Below are 27,295 nucleotides of genomic sequence, written 5' to 3'. Positions count from 1 at the left end.
AATAAAAAAGGAAGAAAAAGCCACGCATCCATGGTTTTCACCCTTCAGACAACAGGATGCAATACTCCCTCTTCACCAAGCAGGGTCAGCCGAGCACTATTTTAACACACAACGAAGCCATTGAGACAACTGCTGCTGCACTTCAGTTTACCAGAGTTTCACTGTCTTAGCAAAGATGTTATTGCCGCTGAGCTGCAGCATGCAGCAGAAGTGCTTCTGAAGGAACTAGCTCTATTTTAAAGAACTGGAAGTTCAGCCTTGCAAGGTTCACATGCCAGAACTGGCTCTGGGGGTTTCTGTAAGTCAGCAAAGCCTACACTAGAAGCAAAGCTGGTCTGAGGCCACAGCCGGTGATCAGGCAGGAAATCAGACACATGCCCAGGTTTCTCAGTCTGTTACTTTATTAGAAGGGCCTTTACATCACAGTGGTCGCCCCACTGAGGACACTTTACAAAATATTAAAAAACACTTTTTATTCAAAGCCACATTTTAAAAAAAATGGCATCCCATCCCCCCTCAAAAACAAGCGGGGTTTATTCACGGTTCCTTCTGAACAGGAAACAATAAAAACATCCTCTTTTGAAAGGGGGGGGGGGGGAATATAACCACCCTGTAAACATGGCAATCAGAAGATGTGCTCCCCTGCCCTCTTCTAGGAGAGGGACATGGTACTAGAGCCCTGGCACACCCAGAGAGGGAACAGAGAATAGGGAAAGGGCAGGGGACAAAACCATTCCCACCCTCTGTTAGCAAAAGCAAAATTACGTTGCTAGCTCCAGACTGCAAATAAGCTGGACTGGAGAAAGGGACAACCGATTTACCGTAAGGGCATCACATCAGCTCTTAAAGTCTCCAGAAACAGTCTCCTTCCTCATGGCTGCACAACATCCAGAGAGAGCTGGCGCTCCCTGGGCTGGTGCAAGGCAGCAGTCAGAAGCGGCAATGCCCTTCAGCTGGAGGAGGTATGTTATGAACAGTATGCTGCAGGACATCCTTCTGCAAGTCACACATAACACGTGAAAGGACAGGCACCAGGTACTGGTTTCTGTGACAACAACCATTTCATAGACTAGCTCCAGCCTGACCCCAATGGGACCAGGAGCAAAACTGCTGGGGCTGCCAGCACACATTTCTAATGCAATTTAAAGTCTCAAACCAGCACATTGTTCAGGAACAACCCCCTGCATTCATTAATTTTACATCAGCTCCCAACCTGGTGCTATCGTATCTGAAAGGCATAGTCAATACTTTTGGAGATGGGACAGATGGTCTTCCTAGGAGGACAGGCCAGTTACTAAAAAGCTGCTATGCAGTCTGCTTGCAAAGGGTCCCAGCCCTTAAGATCTCCATCTAGGCTATATTCATTAATAAAGACATCAATGGTGTGAATTCAGAAGAAACTTGGAATGGCCCAAATAGATGTAGTCTTGCTAGTTTGGAGGAAGCTTATAAATATGTATTATGAACTCTAAATGGGTAGTAAATGTAAATGCCCTCCTCAGATGAAAGAGGTGTTAATGACCTGGGGGTTGGCTCCCTCACCTAGGTACCTGGAAGTGTAGCACATCACATACCACCTTTTCCTGAAATGCCAGTATGTCTCTAAATCAACACCTGAGACTTTAAAATAACATTTTTTTAAGTAGAGACATTTTTTCTTGCTCTGGAAGCAGGCCTAAACCAAACAATGTTGTCCAGAGATCAACAGAGAGAAAAACCTTAAGTGCTACCTTACACCTTTTGGTTGTGTAAAGAAGAAGGTGCTGCCCAGTGAGGTCTCTGTCCCCCTACCCAGGTCTGTGCTCTGGGTCCTACCCAGCAGCTCAGCCAAGCAGTGCCTTGTGCAGGTGGAAGAAGGCAGCCCAACCAAGACACATCACCATGGAGCAGAAAGGACAGAGGGCTGGACCTGCCACTGCTCTGCCACTCTGCAGCATGACTCTAAGCTGAAAGCCAGGAAAATCATCCAAGAAACTGTGGCACATCATAAGGAGATGAGACAGCAGTGGAGAAAGTGATGCTGAGAGTAACAAGCCACTGTGACCTGCCTTTGCATCTCCTCTTCCCTTGCATCCCTTGTTTCAAGACTCCTTTATTCCTTCCAAATGACGCTTTGCAGCCCTGAACCCTGACTGCAGAGTGGCCAGGTTGGCTGACCCACATGGCCAACACATATACAGCACTTAAAAAAAAAATCGCAAGCACATGTGTGATCATGAGGGTTCTGGCAATAACACCCTTCTGCCCCTCACTTGTCCTGACCAGAAGGCACATGAGTGTGACCAATACCTCACTGTTTCACCACAGGACTGAGCACTGTTACAAACCTCCCCCTCTGCCCATACACACACACTTCTTTGAGACAAAAGCCTGCAGCCAGCTGAACAGTTTAATTATGCCATAGTCCAGTTTCTGATAAGACAGTGTTAGCTAGGTGCCGAGGGACTGTGGTGCCAGCAATCACGCCAAATGAAGAAGCAGAAGCATCTTTGGAAGGACGTCCAGCCAGTCCCCTTTCTGCATAGTCTGTATGAGAAACAGGAAAGAAAAAACCCACCCTTCTTTCTTCAGGGCAAAAAAAAATCCAAGTCACTGTCTCCCTTGAGCAAAAGAGGGCCACAGTAGATAGAAATAAATCTAAGGCAAGTGTTGGGGGGGCCACAAGGCCAAGGTTAGCCTAAGACAACACCAAAGCTGCTCTGCCCCAGACTAGTCTTTACCGGGAGGAGGAGCAGCCACAGTGGAGAGAGAGGCTGATAACTACTGCACAGAGGCCAGGAGCCACCGCCCGTTTCTCCTGTTCAGAGCCGTTATTGCTTCAGTCTGAGATGACAAGCCCAGTGAGCACCAGGCTCACGTGAGAGGCAACGCATCCAGCTAACAGTGCAAGTATGATCGCAGAAAGGGTCCTGCCCGGCTTCCCAGCGTGGAGCTGTGCTGAGCAGGCCAGCCCCTGGAAAAGCCACCAAACTTCCAGTCAGCATCCCCCAGTGCAGGACAGAGGCCATGTTTATCCCAGACAGAGCGAGGGGACAGGAGGGTGCTGTTGTAAGAAGAGGCTGCTAAGAGGGTCTTCCAAGTCCAAGTTGCCCGCCTGCAGCCCAGGAGGACACAGCAAGTACCAGCTGGTGGCCTGCCAGCTGTGAGGCGTTACGAGCTCTCTGTGGAGCTGAACGGGACGAACTTGGCATGTTTGGTTGGGGATGCTGGTGTCTGTCCATCTGCCTCCTCGCTCAGCTTGAAGAACATCTCCTGCTCACGCTTCTTCTGGTTCAGCTCGTCCTCCAGGGCCTTAAGCAGAAGGGAACACACACAGAAGAGATGTATTTGAGATTGTACTGGAGCTACGGACACTGTCCCCTCCAACCAGCCAAGCAGGACACCCTGCTCGCGCCGAGGCGGCACTACCTTCTTCCGTGGCCTCAGCTTGTCCCGCCACTCCTTCATGTGCTGGTTGTGGTTCTCATCCAGGGACTTAAGCTTCTGGGTTTCGTGCTCAATCAAGAGGTGACACTTCTCATTCTAAACACAGATCACAAAACAGAACACCCATCAAGCAGCTGGGACTGTAAATCCTGTGGTCGAACAGGACTTGCATTGGCCAGAGGCAGAGCTGAGCTCCAGGGCATGTTTAGACATGGCCACAAAAACCTCTCAAGGCAGAGCAGGGGTCATCAGTTCTAGTTCACTGACAGTCCTCTGCAGCCACTTCTTACGACATGCCCCTTGTGCTAGAGCAGAAACAGTGCACAGGCAGCTCCAAGAGGCTGAGCCACGAGGGACGGGTACCTGCAGCTGCTGGAGCTCGTTTGTGTTGCTCTCGCACTGGGCCTGCATGTCCTTCATCTGCGTCTCATGCTTCTGTTGCTGGTGTAGCCGCTCTGCTTTTTGCCTCTTCTCTTCCTGCTGAGCAAACTGGAAGAGAGAAAAGCAGGTGCCCATGTAGGCAGCGTCACTTTGATCTCTGAAGCCGGTTAAGAGACTGGCCAGCTTGCACTATTATATAGGAAAGAAAGAAATGCCCCAAGGATGCTTCCCAACACTAGTCATGATGGAAGCAGCGCTGAAAATCACACAAAGACCTCTGACTCCCTGCAGTGGGTTAGAAATTTGGGAACAGTTGCCTTTTTCCGACTTCCCTTCTGCCAGTAGGCCAGCAAAGTACTTCACCCCCAAGCCAAGCCTCAGCCTTGCTGTCCTTTGTAGGACCTGACCTGTTTTATCTTCTCCCGCTGCTCAGATGCGCTCCCGCTGGAGTGGATGTGAAGGCTCTTCTTGTACATGGCCATGCGCGTCTTCCCTTCGCTCCGCTGGATTTTGGGAAGCCGGGCTTTCTCCTGCTGCTGCCGAATTTTCAGCTGCTCTAACATGCGCTGGTTGTATCGCTGCATTTGCTCCCTTTCCTGCAACGGCAGAGGGACAGCTATCAGAGGAGGAGAGACACCTCAGGCCAACAAGTGCTGAGCAGACCAAAGAGAGCTGGAGAGCAGACTTGGGGAGTTGCATGGAGGTGGCTGGTGACAGACAGCTCCAAGGGGAAAAAGAGATGAGGGCAGCTACTGAACATGCTGTGAAAGCAGAGAAGGGGGCTGGAAGGAAGCAGAAATGACTGAGAGATGTGCCAAGTCTTCACTCGCTGCTCTGGGAATCCACCATCCCGCATACTGGACAGTGACAGATTTCCAGAAAAGCCCCCAAAATCCACAACTGCTTCTTGTACGTTAAATGCATGCAGCACAGAATACACATCCCAAGCAAGCAGGCTGATCTGGACGTTATTCTGGTCCCTTTTCACTAATAACGACCAAATCTCTTAACTCCTAACCCACCCTCCACCCCCCACTTACAGCCTGGAAGGGAAACATCCCTTCTGGGGACACCCAGGCACCCTGCTGACCAGCACCGTCGTAGGAAGGCGCCAACTCTTCACCTTCTCATGCTTCCGGAGCAACTCATGCCTCTGGAGGAAATACTGGTCCTTTAGCTGCTGCTTGACAAGCTGGTGTTTCTCCTGCTGCTGGTGCTCTTCAAGATCCCAGATGCATGCCTCCCGGTCTGAGGAAGGGAGAAGGGTCAGGAGACAACCCAGCCTGGCCCCCCAGCTTGATCACACACAGCGTCCCAAGCACAAGCAATCCCTACACGCGGGAACAGTACAGCAGATGTGGGGGGTGATTGTTCACCTCCTGTTTTCCAAGAGAAATGGGTTGCAAACCATATCAGAAAGTCATTCCTTGCAATTATGAAGCCTAATTTGATCATATTTGTAAAGCACTTTGAAGATTAAAGCACTAAGTATTATTGTTAAACATTTAGACGGGATCTGGCAAGGCTGTTTTTTCTAAAATCTTATCCTGCCAGCTTGCAACTCTGTCACAGCATCTGTTACATGGGAAGAGCCAGCGTTGGATAAACCCAGCGTTACAGCATTTGCTTTCCTCCTTTTCAGCCTTTGCCACCCACCTCTCATGAGCTGCTGCTTTTTGTTCAGGCACTCGCGTTCCTTGTCGCAGATCTCTTTTTTGTTCTGGGTGGTTATATTCTTCATGGCTAGCTCCAGGTCCTCCTTCTGCTTGGCCAAAAACTCCTGTTCCTGGAAGAAAACAGCAAGTACCACCATGAGCCCTCTTTCTGCTGCAACTTGAAAAGCATCTGGTGGTATTTTAGAAACTGCCCATCCCTCAAGGAAGAAGGATGCTTCTGTCTACTATGCGTTTCCCAATCCTGGAGTTGTGGCAGTCTTCTCTCAGCCTTACCATGGTTTGTTTTTTCTGGGCAAAGTCATCCATCTTCACCTTCATGTTCCCTTTGCGCTGTTGCCGTGGCAGCTTCTCAACCTCGTTCTTGACCTTTGGGGAGGGAAGTGAGATTTATCAGCAGATAACTTTAGACCAAGAACAACCCCACCTAATGTCACTAAACAGACGGACCTCAGAAAGCACCCAAATATACCAAAGAAAAGCAAGAGCTTCCTGCTAAAACACCAACAACTGCTTCCCTCTCAAGTTCTGCTATGGAGAAATGCTGAAGCTTTCCTAGAAGAAACAGATGCAGGAAACCAGCTTTCCTCCATCCTATCCCTATTTTTACCTCCTTCTTCATCTGCTTCAGCTGCTCCAGGAATTTGACATGGTCCCGCTCCTGCTCCAGGCGAATGCGCTTGGCCTCCTCCCGCCGGCGCAGTGAGTGATCTTGTTCCATCTTCTCAATCTGCTGCTTCTGTTGCCGTTCGAGGTTTTCTAGTTCGGTGTCGTAGAACTTCTTCTTTGTCTGTATGGGAAAGGAACAGAGGTCAGCCTCAGCCTCCTCTGTGCTTCATTTCCTTCCAAAAGTTTAAAGGAAAAAAAAAAAAGAAGAAAAAAAAAAATAGAGGGGGGGTTGTCTTTGCATGAGTTGAGCCTCTTTACTAAACACAGAGGAATTTCCAGATAATGCCCCATGAAGCACACAGGGCAGAGTCAGCTCTAGCGTGAGCCTAAAGCATTTTTGAACTTGTTCTAGTACATTTCAACCCTTTCTCCTTGCTTACGTCCTGATCTACAGCATCCCACTGGGACCCACAGCCCTGGGCAAATATTAGCAGGCAGTGAAGCTCAAGCATAACAGTTCTTTCTCTGCAGACCAGGATTTCCAAGTCTGAGGGCGCTGTGCTCTGACAACACCCTTGTGTCTGACCTCTCCCTCCCTGCGAGCAGCAGGGATGGAACACATGGGTATCAATGGGAGCAGGTTGCAAACTGCCCCAGGGAAAGGGCAAAAGCAGCAGGTTTGGGGCTTTTGCACATCGCACTGTACGGTGAATAAATCTCACAAATGAGAAGTGACTTGCTAAGATGGGAATTCACAGACGTGGCATGTCAAGACTTTAGAAATATAACAGAATACACAAATAAGTGATGGCTCCCAGCCTGCCGCAAGGGGATGGGGTTACCATGCACACATATTAGGTGAATTAATAAAGGGGTATTTAAAAGTTGGCTCACGAAAGCTTTAAAGGGACTTACCTACAAAATTATTTTACTTCAACGTAAGCTGCCCACAGAGGGACTAGGTATGTAAGCCTAGTTTATCTTTATTCAATTTATACTCAAACTTGCTAGTTTTCCTGCTCTCACATTCTGTCCACACTGCTTTCTTATTTAAAAGGCTTTTTTCTTCGAAATACAACAGCACTATAAACTGTTTCTCACAGTAGCTGTGAACAGACATACAAGAAAAGACCACTGAAGAGGGAAAGTCCAGACAACCCTTCCCCTGCTACACCATGCCAGGCAATGGCAGTCAGTGCTTCCCAAGCTGCAGGCTGCATGTGCTTAACGCCCACAAAAGGCTCTGTCCTCCACAAACACATCCCATCCCTCAAATCCCAAAGGGGTTCCTGGGTGGTCCTGCTCCCTCTGGATATGATGCCCCAGGACTGCTGCAACCCAGAGAGCATCACCCTGCACGAGGATTTGCAGGGCATCTGCAGGGGAGAAGTCAAACCAGCAGATACCAGGAGCTTCCCCTTCCCTGCTCACGTACCGTCATTTCTTGCTCAAAGCGCCTGAACATCTGCTCCAGCTGCAGCTGGTGTTTGCTGTTGAGCTGGGCCTGGTTTCGGTGCTCCTCCTTCTGAAGGAGACGCAGCTCCCGCAGTTCCTGGCGCCTGCAGACGGTCAAAACGGAGGGTGAGAAAGAAACACAGAGTCAGACAAATTTAGAGCTGCATGCCTGAGCAGAGATGGCAGAATCAATAACCAGATCATTTCAGCAGGGAATGAAAGCTGCGCAGCCATCCTGTAGCACCCTGCCACTTGCTCTGAGCACAGGCAGGATGTAAATGCCAACTGACTGATGCACTCTCGGGCTCTGTGACACCAGCGCGCTGTGAGGAAGCGGGATGCTAATTACGTTAACTGTTGGCAAACTGTCGGTTTTCACAAGTAAGGCCTATTAGCTTTCACAGCTTCTCAAACAAGCCCTGTCAAGGCTCCTAAGGCGATGCTGCAGGCAACGCTCTCCCAGTCAGCGCCCAAAATACCCTTTCTGCCAGCTGGGTTAGCACACACTGGTCTTCAAAACAGCTCAGGCCAAGCTGGCACTGGCCTGGCCCCTGCACTCCGCATCCCTTCTTGCTCACGCCTGGGTGGCACAAAGGACAGTTTTCCCAAATTCTGACTTATCTATCACAACATTGCATCACTCCTCTCATCCAGCTTCACACCCAGTAAAAGGGAGCCTCTGCTCAGATGGTTGCCATGTTTGTGCCCGACCAAGCTGGAAATCACTGATGTACCATGCAAAAGAACCGGCAGCAGCAGCTTCCCTCCGCAGGGTCCCCACCATGACCTCTGCTGCTGTGCATTAGCCTTACACATTAAGTACAACCCTCTCCGGAGGCCGTCCTGGGAAAAGCACTTTGGAACGCTTTCTTCTTTCAAAACAAACTTAAGCCCCATTAAATCAACTGGTGCAATATGATGTGCTCTCTTCTAAGCTAGCCTTCAGATCAATACCTTGGTGTGTTCCGAAACGCCAGAAACAAGCCCCTTAAGTACAAATCAAGATGCCAGGAGAGTTGATCGTGCCTGCTAGCTAGTCCCAAGGGAATAACCACTTCTCCCAAAAGGTGTTCAGGGACTCGATGCTTTCCAACCCAAGCCTCTCTCTCCCTTCCCCCACCTCCCAGGTGAAGCAGGCACTATTTAAAAATTAAAAAGGAGCCTCTTTTCAGGGATGTCACCACACCCAAGAGGACCAGGAGAAAGCAGCTGTGGCTGCAAATTGCCTGTACACTAGTACATGTGCTCCCCATGTTATATTGGGGTTATAGGCACTTCTCACATGAAACTGAGTAGCTAATGAGCTTCTGCACATATCTGATATTAGGGCCTAGGAATGAGGCTGCCACAGGGACATGTGACGCTTGGGACAGATTACATTCTCGGGGAGTTCCTCAGAGCAGCACAAGGGAGCCTAGAATAGGGCATCAAGCAAAACAATTTGTATTTTAATTATTTTATGGGCCTTTTCATTTCAGTGCTGCTACTGATAGTAATGAAGCTAGAAACAGCAGTTTCTCTCCCTGAGAATAGGTCATGGAGGTTTGAAAGCTATAAGTTCCGCAAAGGAGTCATAAAGGCTTAAGCAGGGAGGATACACCCATGAATATTAAGTGATGCGCAAGGAGTTTACAATTCCCTTGGCCTTTCTGTTAATGAAGTCTGAGGAGATACAAGACCAAAAGGAAGAGGAGCATCTTGAGAAGATTTCTGTGCTTATTTCCATTGAGCCAGCATACCTACAGCCCTGGAGACACATTCAGTCATCCTCAGAGGACAGAGCCAGCCACAGCACAAGCTTCCCTCGTCACAGCCTTGTTGCATCTTAACCCTGAGATGCATCCCTTGTTCCCCTGCATGCAAACAGAGCTCAGCTTACGCGGTACAGCAAGCCCTCTTAGCTGGGGAAAGGCTAAAAGAAGTGATGTCCACACTGGACAATTGTCCTGTCCAAGTGGGACCAAGACAGAAAATGAGAGGATTTTAGGCCGCTCCTGGATTTGCTTGTGGAGAAAAAAAACCCTGCTCCGGCTCGGTGCTCTGCCCTCCTCCATCCCAGTGACCCACTTGCCTGAGAAATCTCATCTCTTCATCCTTCTTCTCATCCTCACTGATGATCTTTGAGGTGGTGACGCTCACCTCTACTCCATCCACCACAAACTTGCGGGTGCGTTTCAGCGTCTTCTTGTGCATTCGGGAATCCTGAGTTCGGCAGGGGAGGAAAGGAGGAGGCCATGAAGCAGCTCCCCGGCTTGCTGCACGGGGTGCTACAGTTGGAAGCCTCAGAGCAATTTTGATGCTGTTGTTAATGAAGAACATAAGCAAGAAAACCACATGGGTGTGTGTGTGTGTGAAATCAGCTGCAGATTTGGAGCTGCCATTCAAGCCACGCAACCTTTGGTACCACGCTACAGGACAGTGTGATTTCCACCCTGCAGAAACCTGACCTGGAGGAGAGACAACCCACCACCTGAAGACCCTTTCTCTCCATGTCCAACTAAAGCGAAGCTTGATGAGGGATGCTGGAACCCCCTTGAACTGCAGTGCTGAGGAATCCACACAACATGAAGCTTGCCATGTTTCCTTTAAAACCTGCTGGGCCACCTGACCCGCAGGTACCCCCCATGCACCTGCAGGTGTGAGGCAGGCAAAGCCCCCACATCAGGCTGCGATTGCAGATGGAGCCATGGGGAAACAAGCCAGTCCTGCCCAAAGGCTCAGTGCTTGTCTCCCTCTGGCCCTCATTACAATACTTAGCCAATCACAGCCAGCTCTGAGCCCCTTACAGTGACCTCCACAAAGCACAGCCCAGGCTCACTTTCATTAGCACAGGTAGGGACAAGTGCCAGGAGCAACACGTCCTCTCCCAGCAGTGCCACAGCAGGTCAGCATCCCTCTGCAGGGTCAGCAGCCCAAGCCTGGCTGAAGGGCTGCGTCCAGGGACTTAGTTTCTTTGGGGGGGGGGAAGATATGAACAACTTGAATCATGCAGTCCTACAGGGAAAGCACCGTGGTAGAATGAGCAAAGGCTCCCTGAAGTCTTCTTCGTCTTACTGTGATGACCATTACAGATATAAAAGATGGCAGAAGAGCTTCACATGAGCCTGCAAAGCCCAAAGCAAGCCCCTGGAGAGCTTGCTGCAATGGGGAAGCCAGAGAAAGTCCCAAACCCACCTGTAGATTTCTTATCCCTAATCTTTCTAGAAAAAGAAACAAAGACCTGGATACTTTTTGCCAAAACTTTTTTGGTTTTGGACTAAACTATAAGCAACTGGACAAAGAGTCTGGTAATAAAAGAGTCACCTTAACTTTGCAGTTTAGCCTGTGATAAAAATCATGTAATAGTTAATGTTTACAACCAGAAATGGTTTAACTCTTTGCTGCCCCTTCTCTTGCTGCAACCTGCCTGGCACCCTCTGCATGCAATCCAGCAGCACCAGGAACACAAGCAAGGGCAGAGCCAGGGACTTTAACCCCATGAAACTAAGGCTGGGCAAGGAGTCTGGGTGAGGCGGGAGCAATGCAGCCTGGTACCCCCACATACACACTCCCAGCTCATTGTGCAAAGCAGAGGCGTCAGCAGGGCATCTTTCCCAGGGCCCTCCCGCAGCATTACTCCTGGAGAACAGCTCTGCTTGAACGCCTTGCTCGGAGAGATGCCATTTAGTTTGCTCTGAGCATTGCTTCTGGCTGGGGCAATTCAAACTGTGATCTAACATGACCATCTCTTTGAGACTTACTCCCTTTAAAACCCGAAAAGCTCCTTTCCCCTTCTAGGCTACCAACTGGGGAGAGCAATTACATGAGTGGCATCATATGAATCTTTGGCTGGTCTCAAGGAGACCAGGTGTCATGGGAAAGGCAGTGAGGAGGAATAAATTGCTATGCAAGAGCAACACACTTCCCTCATTAGGGATCCACATTGATTGTGGGCTCCTGCGGGGGATGCTGGCTCTCATGCTCACAGCAGGAGACAGGAGGGGAGGAAAGTTTTGCCGAGAATGGTTTTCGGGCACATTTCTGTGCCAGGAAGCTATCACTCATGAAGGCAATTGGATAAAGATCTTGTGCAACACATCACTCTGCCCCCTCAAGTCACATTTCTTCTTCTGAAGCTCAGCAAATATCATTCCAGTTATTTTGCCTCTTCCTCTAAGCCATGCTGACCTGGCTGGCTCTGGCTCACAAGCATTCCCAGCCTCCAGAGAGCCTTAACAAAAGCCAAGAAGCCTGGGAGGTCTTCATGCAAGTCACTGCTGACACAAACCAGGCCAGATGTATGGCAGGTTGGAAAAATTAAGAGAGGCACCAGCACAAATAAGCTTTCTCCTTAGGCTAGGTGTTCTAGGAAAGAGCAGCAGAGTGATGGGCAATGGATAAAGTTTAGGAAATCACATTTTGGGTTTCATACTTGTCCTTGCTCTGACTGCGTATGACTGCACAAGTCAGGCGAGTGGCACGGTTACTTCACACTTCTCAGGGACCCAAAATAGCTACAAAACATTGGACTTCCATTAGATTTCAGTGGCCTGGGACAACAAAGGACACATGTACCTGCAGCAGCTCCACCAAGAGCTTCTCCTTCACTTGAGGACATGCCACATGCCCATGGCACAGCTTAACCCAGCACCATGTGCTGTGCCACCCTGAGCCCAGCTAGGACAGGCATCCCATAGACAGGGAAAACAAACCATCGAAGGCTTTGCCTGGAGATGGGCTTCCTCCCTCATTGCTGGTCCTGTGTTTATTTGCAGAGCTCCAAGCCTGGATGCTCACATTGCAAGTGCAACGGCCAGCCTTTCCAGCTATCTCACCAAATAGCACTGAGGTGGCACCTGGATGGTCTTTAGCATCATGCTAAAGCAAGATTCCCGGACCCTCTGTCTTCATCCAGCCTCTGTCCTCTCCTACTTTACCTGCTCCCCATGTTCAGGCACAGGGCAGACTAGGGTCAACTCACTTTCTCCTCCTGTAGTCAAAGATTAACCCCATCCAGAGTACAGCGTGCTGCTTTCTCAGGAAGAAGTTTAAGGGGCTATGGCCAATGCGTGCACGTGCACAGCCTCTCAAGGAGAGGATCTGAATTTCAGGGGCTTGGCTAAAAAAGGAAAAAACCTCAGCACTTTTTAACAGGGGTTTGCTGCCCTTCCTTCTCCACACCCTCTGCCCGCTACTCTCACCTTCAGGGAGATGGAGCCGCTCTCTCTGTTGAGGGACAGGTCGGCAGACAGGGAGATGGTGAGGTCCATGCTTTCAGAGGCTGAAGTGCTGCCAGAATCCGAATCCCCTTTGGACCGGCTGCCGGGGAACAGCACCGGGGGATCCAAGCTTCCGTTGGCAAGCTTCTCCTCTGTGAAGTTCTCCAGGTGGCTGCTCTCCGGTCGCTCCCCAATGCTCTTCCTCTCCTTGCTGCCTGGCTGAGGCTGCTTGTCCCCCTCAGTTGAGTTACCCAGCCTTCCAGGCTGCGAGATGATGTCTGGCTTGCCCTGCGTGCCCAAGGTGGCTCTCCCATCCTCTGAGCCAGAGGAGGCAGAGCTGGCAAGGGGTTTTGTGGAGTCGTTGCTCTCCACTTTGTCATTGTCACTGCTTATCCCTTCATCTGAGACTTGATCACTTTGTCCATCTGTGGTCTCCTTGCCAGTCCCCACAGGCCCATTCACTGCCTTGGGCAAGGAAGAGTCTGGAGGCTTCTCCCCATCAAAACTCAGCTGACTCGCCTCAGAGGGGTCCCGCTTGTGCTTACCAGGGGGCTGGAAAGACAGTGAAGGGAAGGCGTTGGGTTTTGCACCACTGCTTTAACATAACTGCAAGAGCTGCGAGGCCCCACACTTCAGAGCAAAGTCACCCACAGCTAAAGAGTTATTGGGAGGAAATCTTCCCTTTTAGGACATCTGTCCTGGGATACTTCTATCTTCCTCCAGGTACGTGGTCCCAAGGGCTGTGGACACTGACTGGAAGGAAACAGCTCCAGGACCTGCAAATTCTTAAGAGACAGCCTAGGAGTTTGCATATTGAACCCCTTTTCCCGTGGCTAACTCCACTGTGGATTAATCACCATCCTTTGCCACAGATGAGGGAGGCTGAGGCATCTCCCGCAGCAAAGCTGCCCAGGCAGTCCCGTGCTGTCCCCTTCAAAGAGCCCAGCTTAGGGGCAGGTTTGCCCAGCTCCCTCCTAGGGCTGGTGGTGCCTCACTGCTGCGCCACATGCTGCTGGCATTGCTTCCACTCCAGCTTCTCCAGCCTGTACCAGGGCCTATTTTTCACTTTTTTTTTTTCCTTCCCCCCCCCAAAAAAAAACCCCAAACTTTTTGCAAGCCCCTCCTGCGAGCAGGCAGCTGGGCCACCCGCCAGCGTCATTGTTTTTCGGTGGCTGCCAAGGGCATGGAGAAACAGGCCCTCGCTACCCAAGCAACCACTTCCCACTCCACCTGATGGGGCCCAGAATAGCCATGAACCAGCCTTTTGGAGCCAAGAAAAGTTGCTGGGCTCTTTCCCCCACCACAGCCGCACCAGCAAACTTGCCAGCACGGGGCCAGGAGTGCTCACCGAGGCAGACTCCAATGAGTCGTCTTCTTCCACTTCGTCCCGACTGTCCTCGATCTCTTCCATCACCTCAGCCTTGGCCTCGGCCACCAGCTCGCGCAGAGCCCGGTTGCTAGTCACCTTGCTGACAAAGGGATGCTGAAAAGCCAAGCACAATGCACACACGTGAGGTGGCCAAATCCAGACCTCGTGGCTGAGTGACCACACGGTGACGGCAACAGCGAGGACCACTTCTTGCTTTTAAACAACTGCAAAGACCTAAGGATGTGGTTCTTGCCAGTGTCACCAGGCTTAAACCCCCAAATGAATTTACAGATACGTGCTGCACGTATGAGAAAGAACAAGAGAGAACATGATGCCGAGGCTAATCGCCAGCTCTGCACACAGATGCTCAAAGCATGGTGCTCTGCAAAGCTGCTTTATGTCAACATGCCCCAAACAAGAGCACCAGCTGCATTTAAAGAAGGGGCTCTCGCTGTAGAGGAGACATCCCCACCTCACCATGGGTGGGCTGAGCTCTGGGGTGCAGGTCCAAGCCCATGAGGTGCCACTGGCAGTGGGGCAAGAGCTTGTCTGCAGGATCCCTGGGTGCAAACAGAGCATGGGGGAAGGTTTAATTGAAATCAGGCTCGAATCGCTCAGTGCACACAGTGGGGTGTTGTGTTGAGCTTCAGCAAAAGGCTGGGGAGTCCCTCGGGTTTGCAGAGCACATTGCACGCTTCCTTCTGCTGACTCCAGTGTGGGATGGGAAGCGCGCAGCCAGCGTGCCAGCGCTGCAGAGTGAGAGCTTTTGCAGACAGTGGGGAAAAAGCATCTTCCAGATTTTTGCTATTATTTTGGAAGGGGACAGGAGGAAAGGAAAGGAGTTGAATTTAAATCTGGGATAACCAGGTATAATCCAAGCTGGCTGCCTTGTGAGCATTTTTAGGCAATGGGAGCCATTTCTATTCCAGATAGTGTCCATAGGGGCTCTGCAGTTTGCTCCAAAGGGAAAAACATTGCTGTTGCTTTTTGGAGCATTTTAGTGGCTGAAAAGTACTATGAACTTTCTAAACAAGGGAAAAATAATCTGAAATCAGTCTAGGACCCATCAACACTTTTTTTGTTTCCTTCCTTAAAGGGAATCAGGCTGTCCAGACACAGTGGTTCAGACACTCGCAGACCCAGGCAGACGCAACACCAGGCCAGGGGCCGGTGCCGGTCCCTACCTCCAGCAGCTGGGCAGCACTGGGCCGGGTCTCCGGGTTCTTGTCCAGCGCCGTCTTCAGGAAGTCTCTGAACTCCAGGGACCTTAAAACACAGTCATTGGCAAGAAGCTCAGAAGAGGGAAAGGCCTCAAACACCACAGGGGTCTGCTTGATCCCTTTGCAGGTTGTGTCCCAGTTGGCACCTGGCCACAATCACTGTTTCACTCCCAGCATGGGAAACCCTGTGCTCAGTTATTCCGATTATTTGTAACAGAATCAGCAACGTGGCCAAATGAGGGACTAGATTTTGCCTTACCTGTGATGGCAACAGACAGCAGGACTGAGCGCCAGCCACTGTGCCCCAGGGTCAAGGCAGAGAGATAGGAGAGGACACCAGCAGTTATCCTCCAAAGGGTGCCGATGGGTGGAGCTGCTTGTGGACACGGGTGCTCCAGGACCCATCCCCACAGCTGCAGTGTGAAAGGATGGCTGTGAAGGACCAGGAACCCCATAGGAGGGCACCCTCAGCCTGCAAAGCGCAGCTCTGAGATGCAGAGCGTGTCCCCGATCCAATTCTGGCTTCCGAGCTGCTCCAGAGGAAGCGCTCCCACCCTGCCTGCTGGGTTTTAGCGGCAGGCTCCTGCCTGCTACCTGAACTGCTGTAACAACGCCTGTGACTCCAGTGCTCTCACAATAATAAGCTGCTGGCTATCATGCAATGGGTTTTGTCACGATTAAAAAAAAATTAACTGATTGGATTTTTTTTAAGTGCAGAAGAGGCTTTCCAGACTCTATGAAAGAAATTCTAGAGCTCTTGGCCATCTCCAGGTTTAAAGGAAAATCTGCCTTTCATACAAAACTAGGATGTTTTGAAAACAGCCATGGGATCACCCTCGCTTCAGCAGGGCTGCGGGTAGGCAGCAGCTCCCCCCATGCTGCCTGCACAAGGGCAGCACGGTCACAGCACAGGCAGCGCTGAGCAGCCTGCTTTCAGCCAGCAGTGCTCTCAGGGCCCCTAGCACACAGCTGGACCTAGAGTACAGCTAGAATCCTACATTAGGTTCTCAAATTAAACAATACTGCTATAAAAGACTATTTCTTCTCTCTTGAAATACTGCATAAGTTGGGAGACGCATACTCTGCTGCCCAAAAGCCCTCACCATTTGGAAGGGCAGCTGAGCGTGGGGGGGTCGGACTTGGCAATCTTCAGCAGGACTCTCATGGGGTTGAGCTCGTGATGGGGTGGCTCGATCTGGGCCATTTCGATCAGCGTGATTCCCAGGGACCAGATGTCCGCCTTGTAGTCGTACGGAGTGTCCTTCATGGTCTCACACATCACCACCTCCGGGGCCATCCTGCAAGAGGCAGAGCAAGGAGCAGGGATGGGGAGGGATGACACCGCTGCTGTGCACGTGAGCCTTGCAGCAGTGATTAAATGCTTTAAATAATCCACAACATTGCACAAAAAATGGCCTTTCCTCCCAGCTCTGGGTTTCGGAAGAAGCAGCATCTTTTCTAAGGGGTCCAACCCCCTCCCCTCTTCCGTAGACTAACCGAGACAGCCCAGGCAGCCCATGGAAACCCCCAGGCCACTGACATCTGGCACGGATGTTGCTTCAGACAATAAATTAATCCTCGCCGATTCCCTTCCTTCAGCAAGTCGGGTGATTTAGAGATTGCATTTCTGGAGCGAGTAGTCGTTCCCATGTGCTTGGAGCTGCTTCAAAGCCCACTCCACCCCTGGGGTAGGGGGAGCAGTGAGCACACACACGCGAGCACATGTGTGTCTCTTGCTCCTCCAAGCCTGGAGCATGGTGGTCCCTCGGCCAGCTCAGGGCGCTGTGACACCGGGCAATGCTCCCGCACCACCGAGGCTGCTCACAGCTCCCTTCAGGCAAGGGAAACCCTTGCACATGCGGACACTGGCCAAGACTCCTTGTCAAAATCCTCCCACCCATGCTCGGTAAGGCACTATGGTCCAACATATCCCAAAGGCCATCAGCTCCCCATTTCTGAGCAAGCCTGATTTTTCAGAAGAGCGAAGCTCCTCACGAACATGGGATTTCTTAGCAAGCGGGTCACTCACCAGTAAGGGGTCCCAATGAAGGAGTCTCGCTTCTGCAAGGTTTTCATGTTTTTGGCAGACACTCCAAAGTCAGCTGCAAAGAGCAGTAACATTAGATGCCGTAGGAAAACTGAATGACCCTTCTGAATTAGCACACTTGGCTGAAATGCAGATTTAAAAGCAAACACACATTGAAGGCAAGAACATGATACAACGTGCTGTTTCCTCTAAACTGAGCATCAGAAATTAAATTTGCTTTTGGGTACGCAACCACCAGGGACCTCCCCTCCCATGTACTGTAAGACAGGGGCATAACAAGCCAGCCCTACTGTAACCCAAACCCTACACATCTAGAGGGAAGTCGAGATCTTTTCCACAAACAAAAGCAGCTCCATGGCAGATTAATTTCAGGACTGCTATTTCATAGCAAAAAGTCTCATTTTACACCAGAAAAACCAAAGTGCTATTGCATTCTTTCTCTTCCCTTCAGGCCCATGCACAGCGAGCCACTGCATGATGCCTCTCCCCCATTTTGTTCCTTCTATACAGAGCTGCTGAAGCCAACCCAACCCGAACTGGTAAGACCTGCAGAGGGTACCGAGTCCGCTCCAGGTCAGTTTGCTCTCCGAGATGGCCCTGATGACCTCTGGAGGAGCCGTTATCCATCTGCACCCCAGGCTCAGGGTGTCCCTGTCTGTGGGTCATCCTTGGCCCAAGCCAGCAGAGCACTTCTTACGTCAGAGCAGAACCCATGGTCACAGGAAGGTTTCCATCTTCCCAGGCTAGCTGGTCTCCATCATCCCAAGAACACCCCACAGCTGCCAGCCACCCCTTGTCAGGGTCCAGAAAGGGATCTGCACCTTTCTGACCAGACCCTACAGACAAAGCTACCTTCTCATCCTCCAGCAGGTAGGTGGACGCCAATTTAATTCAAGCCCACAGCGAGGTGGCAAAGCAACCCTTTGGCAAAACTCGCCCTGTCACCACCAGACCTGCTCTGGAGAATTCTTCCAGCTCCCAGCCCTGTCACCTGGCACCCTGCACAGGATGCTCAGCAGGCCAAAAAGCATAAAAATCCAGTTCAAAGAGGGATTAAACAAATTCACGAAAGGAAAGTCCATCAAGGGCCTGAGCACGATTGTGGCTCGGGGAATCTTGGTGCCTGGCTGGGGGCTAAGCAGAGCACACAGTTCGATGGTAGATTTGGCCTCCCATGAAACAACATGAAGTTTTCCCCCACCTTCTCCTGCCTAAGCTCATCAGCCAGCAGACAAGCAGCTGAGGTTCCGTAGGCAGGGCAGAAGGCAGAGAGCATCCCTCAATCCCCCACCACACTCAAGCATAGCCGAACACTACAATCCAGCTCCCAGCAGCACACGCCTGTCAGCATAGTCTGAAATTGTCCCGAGCAGCACCATCGCCCACGGCCGCTCTCCCAACGAGCTCGGCCAAGCGAGCACTTGCTGTGCTCCTGTGCCAGGCAGCTCACCAAGCTTGATGTTCCCATCCTGGGTGAGGAGCACGTTGCCCGCCTTCAGGTCACGGTGGATGATCTTTTTGCTGTGGAGGTAATGGAGGGCTTCCAACATCTGGCGGCAAATCACTTGAATCTGGGGTTCGGTCAGGCCCCGGTCCAGCTCTGTGGGGAGGGAGAGAGCCGTTAAACAGGACAAGGATTCGAGTGATGCTCCACCTGAGCAGCAGAAAGGCACGGGCTACCCAGCAGACCATTTAAAAACCACTGTCCATGTGTCAAAGCAGCAGGAGACCAATGCAAATCAGCTTGTTAAGGTAATTTATTCCCTTAGCCAGCACTCAGAGGGCAATGCCCGCCTGCTTGGAGCTGCTGGTTTATAGCTCCCTCCCGGGGATGCACAGCTGAGCCAACTGGCCCAGAAAAAGCAGATGAGGGGACAAGGAGGGGGAGTCAGGCACACCTGTGAGGGGGGTCTGAGCTGTACGTTCCCTGCCGATTTGGGAAACGGGTGCCTGCAGGCAAGGTGCGTCTCGCCTGGTGAAGGGACGATGCTGCAGAGACGAGGGAGCTGAACTTGGCTGCAGGCAGCAGCAGGGTCAAACACAGGCGTGAACACTCAGCAGCTCCGTATGCAGCCCATGCTCTCATCCCCAAGGGAGCTACCCCTGCCGCGGAGATGCAGCGTACCCCCCGTACATCAGGAGGGACACGCCACCTCCCAAAGCAACAAGCAATAAAATACCAGTGTTATCCCTACCCACTGCTCTGAGCTGTTTTTTCAGGTAGCACCAGGTACCAGCACACCAGCTCATACCCTGCTGTCTGTCCCTATTTCTGAAGCTTGCGGGGACACATGACCACTGGCGCAACCTCCCTGCTGAGCTCTGCCCAGCCACCTTCACTGTCCAAGACCGCTTTCCAAGGCAATGGCTCTGCAAACCATCAAACCTCCAGATGGTTAGCATTGCCTGAGCTTCCCCCTCTCCCTCTGCAAGCCCCTTGCAGCACAGATCCCCCCCTCCAGCGCAGCAGAGCACACGTAGACCAGACCAAGCCTTAGACAACTCCAACTGCCCAAACTGCATGGCCAAGACGGGGGCCGACAGATGGACCCCAGCAACTGGGACAGATGCTGCTTCAGAGTGAGGATCTTAACCACAGGCTCAGGGATGCTGGGTCAGCCACTCTGTTCCTCCTCCTCTTCCTCACAGAGATCTCCCTTGCTCTGGGGGAAGGTGATGGTTTTCGCTCTGACCCTGCAGAGGGATGCTGACCTGAGCTCTGACCCCCAGCTCCTCCTGCCCCTCATTCGGGGGGTGACCCACAGGCTCAGGGATGCTGGGTCAGCCACTCTGTTCCTCCTCCTCTTCCTCACAGAGATCTCCCTTGCTCTGGGGGAAGGTGATGGTTTTCGTTCTCCCTGGAGCATCTGGCAAAAGTGAGGTGCTGCAAGCCACAGGTTTTGTACAAGAGATTTCAAAGGTAAATGCCAATTGCTGGTGGGGATGGGGAGGTGGAACAGGCAACATCTGGCAACTCTGAATTTACTAATGCCAGGAGCACTCCTGAGCTCTGACCCCCAGCTCCTCCTGCCCCTCATTCGGGGGGTGACGGCACTACAGCCAGGCCACTTACGATTTTCTAAGCACCCCCTTCCCACTCCAGCTCCCACATCCTCCAGAGACTGACTGCCACGGCCCTATGAACGCTCCGGGGGAATTTAGTGTCCCAAGAGACAGGGCACCCCTGCTGAGGTTTTCCGGGGTAAGGCATCATTTACTCCAGCACTTCAGCAAAGGTACTTTTACTTGCAGTGATTTGGACCCGCTTTAAAGAAGATCCCTAATGGAGGCCTAAGTTTTAGGGCTGAATCAAAGATGACAAGTTTGGGTCCATACTTTTCCCGGAAATAAAAAGAAAGCGAGGCCTTTGGAAATATCAGAGCTGAAAGGGAGTAACCCCTGTGGAGACACAGCTCTGTCCAGGGGCTCCAGGCAAGCAGATGTCAGAACACCATGTTCGCCTCGTGAAGCGGACATCACTTCCCCTGGGTCTGTACAGCCCTGGTACAGAGGGGCTGTGGCACCAGCCAGGGCGTTTTTGGGGAACACCCACACACTCCCCAGTCCCAGTGGCTCTCTGCAGAAGGGAGGAGGTAAAAAATGGGAAGATTCCTGGAATTACTGCAAATTGCAGTTTATTCGGACGCTCATGCTGCTTTGCCAGATGACCAATACCATACAGAGAAGTCAGCAAGGAGATCCTGGGAGACTGATCATGACAGGCACCCAGATTAAATGTCTCAGCCCCTCTGCCCTTCCCAGGAAGCTGTGGGAACCGGATCCCAAGCACCCGGTGCCTCCAGCAGATAAATATTTAAAGCCATCTTTCCCCTCCAGCCAGACTCTCCCTTCACCCCATGCCTTGTGATCTGCTGATCCCAGCAGCATTTAAATCACAAAAGGACATAAAAGTAGCTCAAGAAACGTCCCAGGGCTGCCACACCTTCTGCTCTGGGTATGAAAATAGGCAAACTCATGGGAGAGAAATGGTAGTTGGAGAAGCTGGGGCACCCACGCCTGCCGTCTGTCTGAAGGTTGCCCCTGAAAGCGTGCCAGAAGGCTGGAAACGCCTTGCGGGCATCACCCCGAGCACGGAGAAGAGCCCAGCACTGCGCACTGCACTCACCCAGCATGGTGGCATCCACTGCCCCGCCCGGGCAGAACTCGATCATGATCTGGGAAAACAAAGAGAGAGGAATTAAAGTCAGGTCCACGTCTCACTGAGCAAAGCCCACTGGGTACGGAAGAGGAGACAAAAGCATTGGGTTTTGCTTCCCTGCATGGCAAAGCTGCCCCTTTGCCCCATACGGGGATGCAGAGGCTTCGGTGCTTCCCAGGACACAGCCCCCAGGCATCCCCAGCACAAATGATCACCCAAGCTCCAGGGACAGATCCTGCACACGGTCCACAGCAGCTCTCTGGGAGGGAGCATCCCCATTGCTGCAACACCCCCAGCAGTCGCACCTGGCCTCGCACCCCATACCTGGACGCCCTCCCCGAGCAGCCAGCTTCAGCTCCGGCTTCCTCTCTGTTTACATCTTTTCCCACTGCATTTTGGAGCAAGGGCTGCTCCAGAGAGCGGTCTTGCCAACAGGATGAGATAGCTGTCATAGCTGGGAGCTGACGTGGCTGGGAGAAATCAGGCAGCATTTTCTTTGGCAAATGAGAGATGGGGAGGGCCGCTGGGTCTTTAATTTTTTTTTAACTTTTTTTTTCCCTCTCCCATTGCTCAGTAGTTCATTGCTCTCTTGATTTTGAGCAATTTGAGGGGAAAATATGTCAATAAAGAGGTTGAGTATATTCACCAGATTGTTGCTGTTTCTCTCAGGGACCTGCACAGAGTCCTGCCGGTCCCCCACCCCCGCCTGCCTGGCCCCCTCTGCCCCCCGCACAGGGTGGGCCCTTCCCCAGCACCTCAGGGACGGGGGTCCTCTTGCCGCTCACCTCTGCACAGACTCAGCCAGAGCCCTTCCCGAGGCGGAGGGGGAGCTCAGTGCCAGCCCCAGCTCCCCGCTCACCTTCGAGGCAGACGAGGCTGCTCAGATAAATAGATTAAAGTTTAAAGCAGCCAGGGGTTACAAGGGACAAGAAATGCTTCACCTCCCCGGCAAGCTGCTCTTCTGCTTGTCGAGGCGAGACAGGGCAACATACCGGAGAGGTGAAATGCCAGAGTTTATTTTGAGGACAACGACTGAACAAACCGAAGGCAGTGTTTACCAGCACGGCTCTCTAAACCCTTCAAGTGGAGGTCACGTTATTCAATGCAGCTCTAAGCACTGGACCAGAAGCCGAGGGGAGAAGGTTCAAGCTCCCTCTTTCCCATGGTCTAATCCTGCAGCTTCAGGCAAGCCACATTCCACCCTTTTGTCCTGCAGTTCTTACATGTGAACATGGGAAACCCTATTATTGACCTGGACTGCAGTGGAAGACACAACTGCTTTGTTTTGGAGGAGAAGGGGAGCAGGATCAGGTGCTGGGACGCAGCAAACCTTGAATTACTCTGCGAGAATCGGCCTGGGTCCAAGAGTCGGAAGGGAGACAATGCTGAGAAAAGAAACCCAGACAGGTTGGGCAGCGTGACACAGGCACCGTCGGAGGAAGCGGAGAAGAATAACCAGAGGCCAGGGCTGAGGAAGCATTTGAAGCAGGCAGATGGAGAGAAGCAACTGGGAAGACATTCGAACCAGTCGCAAGCCAGGAGAACAAATCTGCGCCGACTCAGAGCTGAGCAGGAGCCTGGCAGGCTGGTCCCTCTGCCAGTGGGCCAGCAGAGCCCTCACACAGATGGGCCGTGTCAACACACCTTTTCTTGCTCGACTTCATACCTTGAACCAGAGCATCAGCAGCTTCACCAGCAAATGGAAAGGCAAGAATTGCCTCCTGCCACGGTCTTCCCAGGCACAGAGATCCCCGCTGGACCCCTGTGCTCCATCATCACCCAAACACAGCTCTAGGAGGCTCATTTCAACAAATTATTCTTATAATGTTCCTCATCACATTCATCAGAGCAGACTAACACCACCAGTGAACGCCAGCCCTTCCTGTGCTCCTCAGAGCCCATGTGCCAGAAGCAAACCCCAAGCAAACCCCACACCAATGCCAACCTGCCAGCTGAGAGGGCAAGGGCTTTCCCTCGCTCTGGGAGGCTGAGGGGATGCACGGGGCTCTGCTGGCGCAGCCAGCCTGGTGACAGCACCTCTGCACAATGGTACCACAATCTTGCCTGTGGGACCTGCCCTCTGCCAGACCACCCAACCTGCCACTAGCCCAGACCAGCCAAGAACGAGGGACCGTTGGCTGCATTACCCAAGCCCATGGGCAGGGTTTGCAGCGGCTGCAGAAGGACAGCACAGATCTGATCCCATGTAAGTCTGAGTATCGCATCTTTGCGCTGCTCTGGCTGGCAGAAAGCCTGCCACTACAAATGATCCTGTCTCATCACTGAATCACAGCCCAGGGTTTCGTTTGTCTCACATGAGCAATCCTTTCCTGCTCCTGCTCATCCAGGCCCCTTGGGAACTCAGCTGCTCAAAGAGGGGGGTCTCCGGGTTCAAGCAACAGCCACCCTTACGTTCAATCAGTAGAGAAGGCCTGGTGAGAAGCTCATGTGTGCTACCAGGCTCAGCTGTTGAATCTAAACAGTCCCAAAACTTCAAACAACCCAGCCCAAATCAGCTGCTAACATGGCCTTTGCCATCCAGGTGACCTGGGTGCTTTCATTGCTAATGTTCAGCAAGCAGCTTTACAGCTTCTGCCTCTTTGGGTGTCCCAACTAAATGATGTCCCCTGGCATCTCACATAGCTCCTCTTACAGAGCCTCCAAACTGAGAAACGTAATCTTAATTTGGGGGGGACGGGACGGGACGGGGGGGACGGACACACACAACACACGACACAGGACAGAGGGCAGCCGGCTGGGTGACAGCCACAGCTGCCCCGGTCAGCAGAGCCCCTGGGAGCCCAATGTGGTGTTCCCCCCAGGCAGATGCTGTGCTGAGGTTTCCTACCAGGGGCATGGCTGGCACAGCCAAAATGCGCTCTGGTCACACACACTGAGCTTTTAAATGGGGAAGGGCCAAGCACAACGCACCCTACTCTGGATCCATGTGGGATGCATTTCGTCTCACAAAGTTTCATTTGGGTTTGCAGTCTAGCAATGAGAAAATTAGGGAAATCAGGCCATCTGAACCAGCGTGACCATGTATGTTTATGCAGGCACAGCAGGCTGCAAGCCAAGCACTGGGAATATGGGAAATTTCCCCCCAGGCAGATGCTGTGCTGAGGTTTCCTACCAGGGGCATGGCTGGCACAGCCAAAATGCGCTACACACACACACACTGAGCTTTTAAATGGGGAAGGGCCAAGCACAACGACTCTGGATCCAGCAGGCTGCAAGCCAAGCACTGGGAATATGGGAAATATGGAAAACTTTAAAAAAAAGCATTTTCACAGCAAGGGCAGAGATGCCAAAGAATAATTACGGGTGTGGCCAGATAGTCTGAACATCCAAAAACCTAATGGGCTCGTTTCAGCCCAGAAAACCTGATTTAAATAAATGCAACTGGCAACCCCATAGCTCATACACCACGCACGCTTCCTTCCAGAAGCAGGGCCAGCCTGAAAATCGTTTTACCATTGAAGCAGGTAGGAAGGCAGGCCCGGTGGCAGCAGCACACGGCCGCCTTTGTGTGTGAGCTGGGGGATGCAGGAAGCTCACGGAGAGCAGAGGCTGTGCAGGCACCCTCCCCAGACCCGCAGCAGGGAGGGGGACGGTTGGGCGGTCGCTGACACCCTGGGGTGGGCCGCCTGCCGCTCCAGCCACAATGAGGAACAAGTTGGGAGGATCTTAGAAGAGAACTGTTGACAAGAGCCTGTGCATCTGTGCAGCCAGGAGGCTGGTGATTTACCCAAGGGCTGCAGAGAGTTTAACTCTTTGCTTAGGACTGTTTCCATGTGCTTTGATATATGGGCTGTCCCAAGCCACAGCTGGAGCAGTAATCGCCCTAGTGACAGTGCCAATCTCAGTGCTGCACTTCACCTCTCAACGCCGCACTGGGCTGCTGCTGCCTGTGCTGCGCTCAGCCACCCCCAGCAATCCCCCTGCGACCTGCAAGACCTGGGACCCACCCCAGGGCTCGCTGCAGAGCCGCAGCAGCACCGCAAAACAGAGGTTTCACACACCCGGTCCCAAAAAACCTCCTGTGGTCTCGTGAACCAGAGACATGAGACCCAATGCTGACACCCTGCAAACGGCTCCTTCACACTAATTAGAGCCGGGGGGAGCACCCACACCTCCTCCTCCCCCCGCCTGGGGTCTGGGTGAGGGGTGTCTGAGCGCCCGCTGCGGGGTCTGCGGTGAGCAGCCTGGGATGGGGCTGGAGCAAACATCCTGTTTATAACGATTTCCTCCGCACAAGAAATCCAGGGACTTCCTTGCCAAAGGCTGCCCGGCCCCTCTGCTGCGCTGGGCTGCCAGGGGGGGCATGCAGCAGCAACAGGAGCTCTCCCTCCTGCTGCCACCTCAAAGCCATTATAAATCCTGGGGATTACACACTATCAGCATTTTAGTTTTCAATCCATAGGCAGCTGCAACTACACTTCGCAGGCACATGCAAAATTCGCCGCTAGCTCCCATCACTGAGCTATCTCAGCAACACGACTGACTGACAGCTGCCTTCCAGCACAGCCGGAGCCCCGCAGTCTCAGCTTTGACACCACGGCCAAGAAACCCAGCCACCGTGCTGGGCTTGTTCGCAGCTCAACAGGGATGCACGAGATGCACGCACAGGAACAGATTTGGACAGCCAGTTTATAGACAAAGGAACTTGCTCTTGCTACCTCTCAAACCTTCATACCACAGTTCAAGTGCTGCTATTTCCAAATAAAAATGGGCTCTTTTCTCCTATACCTTTAGTGAAACAGCATGAATGAAGAGGTCTGCATGCAGAACCCACGTAATCTTTCCCTTTCAAGAACCTTTTGCACAGGTAAAATTCAATTTAAACTTAAATTTGAAAGCAAAAGTCCAACACAAGGTAAAGGGCTTTGCTGGCGACCTTGGTTTTTCCCGTGGCTCATCCTAATCCTGCCTTTAGGCACAGCAGGACCTGGAAGCATTTTGTAGCCCGAGTGCGAGTGGGGCACACAGAGGGGCTGGGGCCATTTTCTGGGCTGCTCAAGTAATAAGCGACTGCCTGGGAGGCGAGGAAGCAGGGTCCAGTGAGCCTGGGGTTGCCCAGGAGAATAAATATGTGTACATATGTATGAAACAGCTACGGCTTAAATTAAGTGCTCTTAAAGGTGCAGGTCTTCAAGTTGTACCTGAGTGAGGAGGCACTACACGTTATGAAAAAGCATTACATGACTTTGCAGCTCAAGACAGCAGACTGGACACTGCGCCAGGAGAATCCCTCTGGCACCTTACACCAGGCGAGGGCCGGAGGAACACCAACTCGGGAAACAAACCTTGGATGTATTAGAGCCCAGTGCAGTTTCTGGGTCTGACAAGCCAGGAGCAGCATCTCCTGCCCAGGTACTGAAGTCCTCCCAGGTAGGACCAAGAGCCTGCTCGCTCCTCCCACCCTGGGCAGGACTGGTCCTGCCTCTTGGGTGCGTTTGAGCTCCTAGAACTTTCTACAACATTAAAAACAAAAAATCCAAATAAAAAAAGCTTATCTTGAAAGGCATTTTTACCAAACACTGCACAGTCGCCAAGGGTGGAACAGCTGATGTCCCTGAACTGAGGTTTGCAATTGAAGCCCAATTAAGAGGAGAGGACACACCCTCAGCCGAGCATTACTCATCCAATTGGCATGTCAGAGGGTAGGGGCCCATGAACTGTTCCCTCTGCAGCAGCACTGGAGAAATGCCTCTTCCAGTCAGAAATGGGGGGGGGGGGGGGGGACGCGCGCGTTGCG

At 52.1% G+C, this 27,295-nt stretch overlaps 1 protein-coding gene across 1 annotated transcript in view; it reads right to left on the bottom strand.

Moving 5' to 3' along the window:
- Window positions 1–392: 392 nt before the first annotated feature.
- STK10 (serine/threonine kinase 10) overlaps window positions 393–27,295 on the bottom strand; it is a 56,399-nt gene continuing 29,496 nt past the window's right edge. Inside the window, exons 3-19 of the mRNA XM_019473774.1 lie at window positions 21,505–21,553; window positions 18,829–18,978; window positions 17,361–17,433; window positions 16,435–16,629; window positions 15,296–15,377; window positions 14,091–14,225; window positions 12,725–13,294; window positions 9,616–9,746; window positions 7,525–7,648; window positions 6,091–6,270; window positions 5,757–5,849; window positions 5,464–5,593; window positions 4,931–5,055; window positions 4,215–4,403; window positions 3,790–3,915; window positions 3,409–3,522; window positions 393–3,291 (exon numbers count right to left, since the gene is read on the bottom strand). Coding sequence (XP_019329319.1) covers window positions 3,151–3,291; window positions 3,409–3,522; window positions 3,790–3,915; window positions 4,215–4,403; window positions 4,931–5,055; window positions 5,464–5,593; window positions 5,757–5,849; window positions 6,091–6,270; window positions 7,525–7,648; window positions 9,616–9,746; window positions 12,725–13,294; window positions 14,091–14,225; window positions 15,296–15,377; window positions 16,435–16,629; window positions 17,361–17,433; window positions 18,829–18,978; window positions 21,505–21,553 — 2,607 coding nt within the window. The 3' untranslated portion in view covers window positions 393–3,150. The remainder of the gene's footprint in view (window positions 3,292–3,408; window positions 3,523–3,789; window positions 3,916–4,214; window positions 4,404–4,930; window positions 5,056–5,463; window positions 5,594–5,756; window positions 5,850–6,090; window positions 6,271–7,524; window positions 7,649–9,615; window positions 9,747–12,724; window positions 13,295–14,090; window positions 14,226–15,295; window positions 15,378–16,434; window positions 16,630–17,360; window positions 17,434–18,828; window positions 18,979–21,504; window positions 21,554–27,295) is intronic.

The sequence above is a fragment of the Aptenodytes forsteri genome, unplaced genomic scaffold, assembly GCF_000699145.1.
Source record: "Aptenodytes forsteri isolate BGI_AS27 unplaced genomic scaffold, ASM69914v1 Scaffold54, whole genome shotgun sequence".
Classification (NCBI taxonomy): Eukaryota; Metazoa; Chordata; class Aves; order Sphenisciformes; family Spheniscidae; genus Aptenodytes; species Aptenodytes forsteri.
Note: the sequence above shows the minus strand (reverse complement) of the source record. Positions and strands in the feature narration are given on the sequence as shown.